This window comes from Charadrius vociferus, unplaced genomic scaffold (genome assembly GCF_000708025.1).
Source record: "Charadrius vociferus isolate BGI_N301 unplaced genomic scaffold, ASM70802v2 scaffold561, whole genome shotgun sequence".
Taxonomy (NCBI): Eukaryota; Metazoa; Chordata; class Aves; order Charadriiformes; family Charadriidae; genus Charadrius; species Charadrius vociferus.
Window position 1 is genome coordinate 1,363,633 of NW_009646848.1, and position 10,947 is coordinate 1,374,579.

General features: G+C 42.1%; 1 protein-coding gene across 1 annotated transcript; it reads left to right on the plus strand.

Moving 5' to 3' along the window:
• Positions 1 to 5,548: 5,548 nt before the first annotated feature.
• On the plus strand, positions 5,549 to 10,406 carry LOC104294507 (natural killer cells antigen CD94-like). Its single transcript, XM_009894120.1, has 6 exons — positions 5,549 to 5,660; positions 6,752 to 6,841; positions 8,039 to 8,137; positions 8,386 to 8,540; positions 9,090 to 9,202; positions 10,283 to 10,406. The coding sequence occupies exons 1-6, from the start codon at positions 5,549 to 5,551 to the stop codon at positions 10,404 to 10,406; spliced, it is 693 nt and encodes a 230-aa protein (XP_009892422.1).
• The last annotated feature ends 541 nt before the right edge of the window (positions 10,407 to 10,947 follow it).

Sequence of the window (10,947 nt, forward strand, 5' to 3'; positions counted from 1 at the left end):
AATGCAAGGAAGGTACAGTGTTTCATCTGCTTCAACCTATTCAACTTGAAAAAAATAATTCACAGCAGGCATCTAAGCTGCCACTTTTTACCCCTTTTTCTTTCCATAAACTAATTCTTGATTTTTTTCTAGCAATCTGCTATACACCTTTGTTTGATGGATGCGCTGTGAAAACAAATGTTAGCCTCTGTGTTTCCTGTGCACTGTCTGGTGTGACTTTTTACGGAGCACTCACTATTACTGCAGGAAGATCAGGTCAGTGGTGATAACTTGCAGGGTACATTTCTATGGCTGGATGATCTTTACAGACTATTTCCATATCTTCATATAGTAAACTCCATTTGGTCTCAGCCCAAATCTTGTCCCCAGCAGCTTGGAAAGGGCTTTTTTCCTGTTAAGAATGGCATATTTCAGATGGAAGAATGTATAGTATAGTATAGTATTTTACATTGAAGCAAATCCATTATTCATCCAGTCTGCCTTCTACCTCAGAGGCTGTCAAAGTTCTCCTGACTACATATGTATGAAGTCCAAGACGTAAGTTGCTCAGGGAGGTCCACTATCTTTGGGGATAGGGGAGATCCACAATCTTTCCATGGCACTGGTAATTTTGGAGAAGCGGTTCTTTTGAAGCACATTTTGTACGGAAAATAAAGAGTAAAGACCTTTGTAGAGCCTGAAATATCATAAATCTTGAAAGGTTTGGGAACTAAAGAGGAGTTGTTGGCTTCAGCATCCCTTCAAATGGGACACGGATGGTGAAGAAGATGGGGGTGAAGTGAATAAATGGGTGCGTTGGGGGAATGAGCCCCACAGGGCCGTTCTGAAGTGGAAGCATGACAGCTTTACATTTGCCCATCTGCAATGAGATAACGAAGACAGTGAAATGGGAGGAGCCTAAATATCAGCTGCTGGATAGGAAAAGGCAGAGTTCGTGTGTGTCCGGAAGGCAGGATGACAAACGAAAGAGTTGAACCAAACACCCTGGATGCACAGTGCCTTGTCACTCTCTGCTCCAGGCCCTGCACCGAGTGCATCCTCTCTCGTTCCCAATGGCCTCCATCATCCTTGTTATGAGTGCACCCGCTGCCCTGGAGGGGGTTCAGATTTGCCAGTAGATGCCAGTGCTCACAGGCTGAAATGCACTGTCAGCAAGATGTTAAATAATACGGTGCCAATCTGTGTTCACAGACACTGTCTGTAGAAAGCAGCACAGAAAAGTAACCCTTCCTTGTGTAGGTCAGCCAATTTACTAAAGAATTTGATGCTCATCTGTCCCTGGATCTTCCTTCTCTGTTTGTTCTTTCTATTTCAAATTAAATCTTAAAAAATTTTAACTATTATGACATCTTTCACTAATATGCTTTTAAATCATTAAAAGGTGAGTACAAGACTACAAGAAGGTGCGCAGGACCACAGCTACAGCGGCAGGCATGGGACCAGCTCTTTATCAGCAAGTGCTCCTTTGCAGACCTCTATCCTGTCCCCGTATTCATGCTTATGCTCCGTCAGGGCTGATTAGAGTACTACTAGAGGCAACTAACAGCAACTGTAGTAAGGGAAATCACAGTTAGACACAAGGACAACATTCTTCACAGTGGGAGTCTCCAAACACAGTAACAGGTATCCAGGGAGGCTGGGAGATCTCTGCCCTTGGAGACTGCATGAACTTGAGTGGACAAGTCCTCGAGCAACTTCATCAGAGTTCAAAGCTGCCCCAGCTGTGAACAGGAGGTTGATCCACATGACTTCCAGAGGTTCCTTTCAAACAATGGCACTTGAGATGTAACTCTGAAGACATCATGGTTCTGCCATGCATCTTTTTCTGGGGGTTCCCAGACCCTTTGACACGAGTCTCAGTCTGGCTCATGCATCTCTAATGACAAGTTTCCAGTTACACAATCTCACTATCACCCTACAGACTCACATCGCTCTAAGCCTGCCTGGTCTTTCCCACAGTATTTTCTGTCCTTAACAGGATCTGTCAACTAATATAATTTTGTCCATGGAGCATGGTCCTTCACTCTGTCCCTGCCTTCACTGGGTCAGTTTTTGTATTTGTTTTGTGTTAAATTAAATAAACGTCTACTCACCTGAAACATCTGAGGCAGCAGGTGAGGTGCCAACCTTTCAGAAACTTCTCTTTTGACATTGTGACTTTAATACATCCTATGTTCTCCTGGTAGGGAAACCTCCAGAGGAAAAAGGGACGAGTGCACAGCACTGTGCAGAAGGGCCAGCAAGCTGTGAGCGAAGCTTTGCAAAACGAGAAAAGGGCTCCTACTGTAGCTGGATGGTGCAGAAAATTTGAATTACTAAAGAAAGTAGTATCCAGTTGTTGTGGTTTAGGCTAAATCGGCTACTGGGGACCTGGGGGACCCCAGATGGGACCAACAGATGTTCCCCTCTACCCCTCTTCAAAGAGAGAGGCAGAGGAGGGAAAAAGAGACTTATGAGTTTAGAAAGAACTAAACTACTTTAATGAAATATTAATAATAAAATAAAATAAAATAATGAAATATATAGAAAACCGTATCAAGCTCCCGAGATGACAATCACGACACCGGCTGGCACTGAAACCTGGTCTACTGGGGGCTGATGGGGTCCATCTGTCAGAGAAGAAGAACATCTTTGGTCAGAGGCTTGCCATGTTTGTGAAAAGGGCTTTAAACTAGTGTTGCCAGGGGAGGGAAAGCTCAATCTGTCGCACTCATGCCAGTTTGAAGCCAGTGCCAGCAATAGATGTCCAGAACCTGGAGAAGGGTTGCACGTCAGCAGGGAAACACCTGGACTGCAGTACAAAGGAATTCCAACCACTCCAGACAGTAAGTCAACTTCATCAGGGGCCCAACTTAAATACTTCTATGCAAATGCACTTAGCATGGGGTATAAACAAGAGGAATTAGAGACATTGGCATTATGGACACATGGTGGGATGGCTCCTGTGACGAGTGTTGGAATGGAAGGATACAGGAAGGACAGGCAGGTAAAACAAGGAGGAGGTGTCACCCTCTATGTCAATGACCAGCTGGAGTGCACAAAGCTCTGCCTGGGGATGGATGAGGAGCCAACCAAGACCTTATGGGTCAGGATTAAAGAGAGGGCAAGGACAGGTGATATTACAGTGGGGGTCTCCTACAGGCCACCTGACCAGGAAGACTGAGCAGATGAGGGTCTTTATAGACAGATAGGAGCTGCCTCACATTCACAAGCCCTGGTCCTCACGGGGGACTTCAACCATGCCAATATTTGTTGGAGGGACAACACAGCAGGGCATAAGCAATCCAGGGAGTTCCTGGAATGCATTGATCATATCTTCCTTCTCCAAATGATAGAGCAGCCAATGAGGAGAGGTGCCATGCTGGACCTTGTTCTCACCAAGAAGGAGGGGCTGGTGGGGAATGTCAGGCTCGAGGGCTGCAGTGACCATGAGATGGTGGAGTTCAAGATCCTTACGATGGTGTCGTGGTTTAGGCCAAATCGGCTACTGGGGACCTGGGGGACCCCAGATGGGACCAACAGATGTTCCCCTCTACCCCTCTTCAAAGAGAGAGGCAGAGGAGGGAAAAAGAGACTTATGAGTTTAGAAAGAACTAAACTACTTTAATGAAATATTAATAATAAAATAAAATAAAAGGAAACAATAAAATATATACGAAACCATATCAAGCTCCCAAGATGACGATCACAACACTGGCTGGCACTGGGGTAGTCCCAGGCTGGACACAGTGATGGACGGGAACTGGATTCCAGATCTGCATTCAGGATCAGGATCAAAGGCAGACGAACAGACAGAGTCCTCCTCAGACGCTGGCCATTGAAGAAAGACTACTGACCCTTTGATCCCTCAGCCTTTATACTGACCATGATGCAGATGGGATGGAATACCCTCTTGGTCAGTTTTGGGTCACCTGTCCTGTTCGCTCCTCCCCGCAGGTGGGACCCCACTATGCTTTTCTGCTTCCGACCCTCCAAGGGGGCACATAACAAAGTTGGTTGGCCTTGGGTCTTACAGCAATAAGTATAAGCAGGAGCCTCTCTGCATACCATGCCTGGGCATCAGCTATAAACATAGGTCTTATCACTCTGAGAGCGAACATTGTCTGCACAATATGCTGTTAATTTCAGTAGTTAGAAAAGGCCCAGCTAAGAAGCAAAGTTACTGAACAAAATTGGTTCTGTTTTACCTCAAACAAGGATACCAGTCTGTTTCTCACATTCTAAATTTTTGTCTCCGAGTTACAAGAAAGTGGAACAGATGATGCTGTTTCAGGAGCTCTACTATTATTCCCTTGGGCATCCTCCCCTAAAAATCATAGTGAGTCAAGTCTTCTCTTCATACCCATAGATCACAGAGTCACAGAAAGATTTAATTTGGAAGGGACTTCTGAAGTCCATCTGGTCCAAACTCCTGCTCAGCAGGTCTAATTTCAAAGCTAGGTCAGATTAATCCAGTCCCTGTGCAGTCAAGTTCAGAAAATCTCCAAAGATGGAGATGACACACCATCTCTGGGCACCTCTTCCAATGTTTGAACACCCTATTTGTAACTTATGACCGTTGCTTCTTGTTCTTTTGCTGTATACCTCTAAGATTCTGGGTCCATCTTTTCCATAACCCCTTTATGCAGTGAGAGACTGCTATTGGATTCTCCTTGGCTTTCTCTTCTCTGGGCTAAACAAATCCAGTTGTCAGAGTCTGTCCCTGTAAATCAAGTGCTCCAGCTCCTAAGCATCTTGATGGCTCTCCCTCTGACCAGTTTTAGCATTTATGTGTTTTGTGGGATTTTTATTTTTTTATTTTTCACTGGGGAGCCCAAAGCTGGACATAGTACTTCAGCCACATATTCAGAAGCGATGGAGAGAAGAGAATCATCACCTCCTTTGCCCTATTACCTACAGTCTTGCTAGATCTGTCCAGTATGTGGTTAGCCTTTGCCACAAGGGCTCACTTCTCTTATTTGTTAAATCCTGTCTGTTCCTTTTTTTTCACACACTCTGATTTCCCACTTCTCCTGCCAAGAAGATGACATTCAACTGTGGACAGCACTTCTGCTTCCTCTGTGTGATTAAATAGCTTCAGCTGCTATTTGCAGCTGTGAACTTTTCTCTCAATCAAATTGAGACACCTAGATTTTCAGCCCTTAACACTGAATAATGAAAAAGGCACAGAGTTGAAGTTAGTTGGCCTCTGAGATGAATCAAAGGTGTTTGTTTGGTTTTAAAATGTGGAAAGTTCAAAGGAGATGAAAGTCATGAGAAGGTTAAATGGAAAAGAGGGGAGCTACCAGGCCATACTTCCTGGGACTCATGTCATTCCTATGTGTCTCAGACCCAGGCTGAGATGTGAGGGGTGGGAAGAGAGGAGTTCTTCCCCTGAGGGAGGAAAGGGAGGAGTCACACATAATACTTGAATATGAGTATCTTGCCTTAGGAAATTTGAAGTGTGACTCATTCTCCTATCCCCTCCCTCTTTCTGCTTTTCTTTCAGCTTCTCCTGCAAAAAAAATCATTCAGTCTGTCTTATACAGGGGTCGTTATTGAACCACGAATGAGTTCTCAGGTAGTGCATATGAATACAGAGGAAGAGGATGGATACTCTCATTTAAATCCCTTGCCACAGCATCCAGCCAGACACTACATGTCCTTGAACATCAACCAAGGTATGACTGACATTTGCTCTTTGAACTTTGTGCGCTATGGTAGACAATGACAATAGGAACAGTGTCTCTTGTCCAGCTCAGTAAATAAGAAAAATGTGTACCTATAGGTTTAATGTTTATTTCTATGCACTGTTTGTATTGTTTTGTCTGACAAACACCAGCATGCATAAATGTGAAAATGCATCGAGTACTGCCATTACTTGCCCTAAATTTCTGTAGAAAAAGACTTCAGGATCAAACTCTGTAATGTAGGAATCAGCTTTAATGTGGTTAGTTTTATTTATTATTACAGGAAATGGCTATAGAGACAGGACAATCTGACTTTAATAGGAAAAAACTTTCTCATTTTGCCCTCTGGACCTCAATTTTTCAGAAAATGTTTAAGATGCATAGCTTTTATGGCCAGAAGGGATGAAGCAGCACCTGGCCTGAATGCACAGGTCATGTCATTTCCCTTCTTCAAGTCCCATAGCTCTGGTTGGGCTAAACCACGTACTTCAAGAGGGCATCCAGTCTTGAGTTGAATATTCTTCATTTGAAAGGTCCATCATACTGCAATGCCATGACTATTTGGTGATAGTAACTCTCGGGAACTTTTGAATCCAGGGAAACCTCAGTGGATATCTCGGACTCCATAATTTTCCTGAACTGGGTTTCAGCCTGGAGCTGGCTCACAGCCTGAGCACTGTGTGCCCTGAGAGCAGAAAGGATTTGTGCAAAGTGTAAGATGGTGTGCAAACACTTCCTTACTCTGTTCTGACAGAGCAGAGCAATACACAAATGCCAAAGGAGAGCAGTAGCATCACCTACTTCTAAGTCAAAGGATCACTACTATGTTTCACAGTTTCATAATTTGTCAAAGACAAGGAATCCCCAAACTCTGCCATTTAAATCATGTCCAGTGACTCATTTCAAACAGATCTCTTTAACAGAGACACCACATCTTTTCAGCTTGCATTTGGGTTGATCTTTAAAATATAATACAGCCTGAAAGGGGAACTCTTTAGAGAGTCGCCTGATGGCAGGGTGGAGGGTTGGGAGTGCTGCTGAACAGGGTGTCTGCCCTCAGATAAATTGTTGGTTTCTCCCAGGGCGCTCTCTTCCCTTTGCTGTATGGTGGCCAGCTGTCTTCACTTTGTTTGCACTGTGCCTGGTCCTCACCATAGGAATGATAGTCCTAGGTAAGTGCTGAAATATACTGGGTTCCTTTATTCATATTGACACCTTGGGAATAACTGCATTGAAGACAGGTGGCAGGCTGACTGCAACAAGGACAGTCGTAACTCATCCTTCCCACAAATACTGTCCTTTCCTCTCCTCCTAATTGCCTGCGATGAACACTCTGCAGCTTGGTGCACGCAAGACTTGGAGGGAAGCAATTCTTTTAAGTCTGGACCTGTGCTCAGAGTTAGGATATAGAAGTCAAGATGATGTATTTTGAAAAGAGTGGGAGGAATGGATTCTGCCCTCATTCATCTGTTACCCATTTATTTGCTATTTTGAATTCAATTACAAAATTCTAATGTTGACTTTCATAAATCAGTTTGCTGTTTCCCTTCTCCTCTTGTCCAGTTGTTCAAGTGTCTCCACTCTACATAACAGTTCTTGTCTCATTCCTTCGATAAAGCTTTCATGTTTGTAGACTAACCTTTCATGTGCGTAGACTACTGTCTTAAATTAGTTCATACTAGTATGTTAAAAATGGACATACATCTAGCACTCAGATTCAGGAGGAAATCTCACTTTTTCTGTCTGTTTTACTCAGTCATCCCAGTTTGCCTGAGATGTGCAAAAGAACTGAAGACTCCTATATTTCTATTATCTTTTATCACATATGACATGACTGTACCTATACTTTCTATCACAGAGCCTGGACATAGTCATTCTGAGCCGTTGCTACCAAAAGCCTGTATCTAAATAGTGTTGAGGAAGAGATATAAAAAAAACCCTCCTCGCTTTCTTCAGAGAAGCTTTACCAGCCTTTAAGAATAAAAGGATTTTTCAACCTGAAGCACGTTTAGAATTTTAGGTTTTTTTGAACTTCCTTTTTTCAAAAACTTCCTTTATGATCAACATGATTAGTTCAAGATAGTCCTTCCTAAGTATATTTTTTTTTTGCTTTATTTTGGTCTTTTATTAGGTTACCAAGTGATCTGCAATAGCACGATGATTAAACTGCATTTAAAATTTTGAAATCTCATTATCCATCATTTTCTCATCTGCTAACTTTCTCACAATATGTGACACTCTAGCATCAGAGTTGCATGTGAGCACACTGTTGCAAAAAGTTAATTTGCAATACATCATGAAGCATGTATCATGCAGTAGCATAGTCACAGCTTTTTTTGTCTCGTGAATAATATCTTTATAAACTCCAGGTATCAGAGGTTCTAAGCCACCTGCGGATCATAATGAAAACTTGCAAGGACTAAAGGAGAGATTGTGCTTGATGGATGACGCAAACAGTAGGAATGACAGTAAGTAGAACTACTGCTCATACAGCCTGAAATCTATGCATTAGGACTTATAACAGATTAAACAAGGGTGCTATATGCTACATCAGATTAAATAATGAGGTTTTTTTGAAAAAGAGTGTAGATGTGACCCATAAAGGGCTTTATATATTTCAGCTCTGCATAATTTGACTTTCCGGGCCTATGGGTGTAGACTTTTCTACTCTTCCTTTGGCTGTTTATAAGGGACTGACGGTATCTTTCTGCTCTAGGACCCGCATGTTCACTCTGCCCTGTAAACTGGAAATGGATTGGAGGCGACACCTGTTTCTATATTTCAGAAAAGGAGGCCACATGGCTGGAAAGTGAAGAATTTTGCTTCTCCCACAATGCCACCCTTCTTATGCTGAAAAGGAAAAGCAAGTTGGTATGGTTCCCATCATGCTGCTGCTTCTTTGCACTGGTGTCAACTATTCAAAACTCCTCACCAGTCAGCGAGTACCTCTTGACGTTACATAGTAATAGAGGTGCTGTCCTCAAGTTCTGAAGCAATGCAGACTGCAGAACATTTAACCACAAATGTGTAATGATGAGGTAGCTAGAAACACAGGATATTATTCAGCCAGACAGTGGACATGAGTGTCATGGATCGTGTGAAAGTTAGAAGCAGTGAGTCTTTCATTCAGGAAATCTCTTGGAATCCTCTGAGAAATAGGGCTCTAAAAAGAATCGTTGCCCCCGTCTTACATTTAGTAGAGGTTCCAGACATAAAATATTCCAGTTTGCATTTCAAATAGAGATGTTGTCTCTTGGAAACTGTCATGAGGGCCTGATGAGGAGTTCAGAGAGTCATTGTCAAACTACCTGCTTTGGTTCTTTCTTAATCATCTCCCCTCTCAACAGGAGTTGTTGAGGTATAGCAAAAAAAAAAATACCCACAAGTTCCTTGGTGATAAATTTTTTGCATTTTTTCTAGATAAGCATATCTCAAATATCACAAAAACAATCTTATTGGATTGGATTGTCATATGGAGTTGATGGCTGGTCTTGGATAGATGACACAAAACTTTCTACAAAAAGAATGGACTGGTAAGTTTTCTGAACTTAAACAGTTGGTTGTTTTTAATCTCTTCTTGCACAATATCTTTCCTGTGCACTGGAGGAGGAGGAAACCAAAATCCCGTTAAAGGCCAAGCTTCAAGGCAGAATACAGCCGCAGATACAGTTGGAGTTAAAATACTCTTTTAGGTGTGGAGTTCCTGAAATAGAGGAAGAGTCTCAGAATACTGGAAGTGCGAGCTGGAGAAGGACTCAACAAACCAGTGCAACCAGTGACTGCTCTCACTATTTAAGCCCATTCACTTTATGAAACATCCCACAACTCTGTGGGAAGCAACTCACACTTCCTTCAAGACAGACTACCTCCTGAAAAGCCTGCCTGCACCTGCCTCTTCTATTCAGCCACAATTATCCCAAATTCACTTCTCTCTTCCATCAACATTTTGAAACCTTTATTATACAAAAATAGTCAACATTAGGTGGAGAGAATCTGTTTACTTTTTCTGTGAAAGCTCATCAGTTTACTCAGTGTATTTCTCCTTTACTAACCATGAGGAAAAAATTTGAATTCCCATTCTGTTCTGTGTGAAGCAATCACTGTATGCAGTAATATGACAGTCCTCCTCAGGGTCTTGAGAACCTTCAAGTGAAGATTCCCCAGAACCTCCTTGGAAACATTTGCTCATTTTGTTTTGCAAACTCTTACACTTGCTGCAGCTAGTAGACTTCAGGCAGAATGATGTGGCTTCTGCTCAGGCAGACCACTGCCTTTCAGTTTCCAGACCTCAATTACCACTACATATAGCGATGGTTGGAGTGACATAATCACTGGTAAGGAACTAGTGCGACTTTCTGTTTTGATGATGCGCCATACATAGGCTTTCTTTTTTACATCTTTGAGCTGAAGGCAGGTGGGAGAATGATCCTTCAGACATGAAATATATGAGCTGTTATGTTCTTCAACATTTTGTATAATCCTTTATAAACCTTAAAATGACTAAACAACTTTTGCAATAATGTATGGTTGTCCAAAAGGGCTTTATGTTTGGGGTTTTTTTTTTAAATTTGTTCATGAGAGTTTTTAACAAGATGGTGTGGTTTTCTTTCTAGGATTGATTTGTCCTCTGAGAAAAACTGTGCATACCTGTTTTATCGTAAGTCAAGAGTTTACAGTGAGAACTGTAATGAGAAATATCGCTGGATCTGTGAGAAGGCAGCAGTCCAGCTGATCTAAAAAGATTATCAACAGAAAAGGAACTGGAAGAGTATGAAGAAGATTTTGAAGTTCAGATTTTTCAAAGAAGGGGTGTAAAATAATGTTTAATATAAATTCAGAGCAGAGTCCATCCTTTCTTCCTAGTGTATTCAAACAAACACAAAAATTGAAAAGAAACAGAAAGCCTTTGCAGATAACAAGAACCAGCAGTAACAAATATCACAAATCACAGAAGAGTTATTAGTCTCATTGTTCTAGTTCAGAAACCTCTACCTTAACGATGCTGACAATCTTAAGCATCTTACAGTCAAAGAAATCAGAAGTGTAAAGGCCTGTGGGACCACTTCTTGTCACTCTGATTGGAATTTCATGTATATCCATTTCTACCAAGGCACTCTTTAGTCCATTTGACCTTACTAAGATGATGAGTCATCTCTCACTTCTATTTATAAAGATATGTTAATCTCTGATAACTCTTGACTATTTCAAGCCCTCTCTTCAGCTTACTCACTTTCAGTTATTCTATATTCCTCCAAAACTCCAAGGCAAGCTTTCCTGT

Bases quoted from the DNA above. Each gene is read 5' to 3' on its own strand.
- LOC104294507 (XM_009894120.1), top strand. From the start codon at position 5,549: ATGAGTTCTCAGGTAGTGCATATGAATACAGAGGAAGAGGATGGATAC. The intron at 5,661-6,751 runs GTATGACTGACA...GGTTTCTCCCAG, and splicing joins GTCCTTGAACATCAACCAAG to GGCGCTCTCTTCCCTTTGCT. The intron at 8,138-8,385 runs GTAAGTAGAACT...TTTCTGCTCTAG, and splicing joins CGCAAACAGTAGGAATGACA to GACCCGCATGTTCACTCTGC.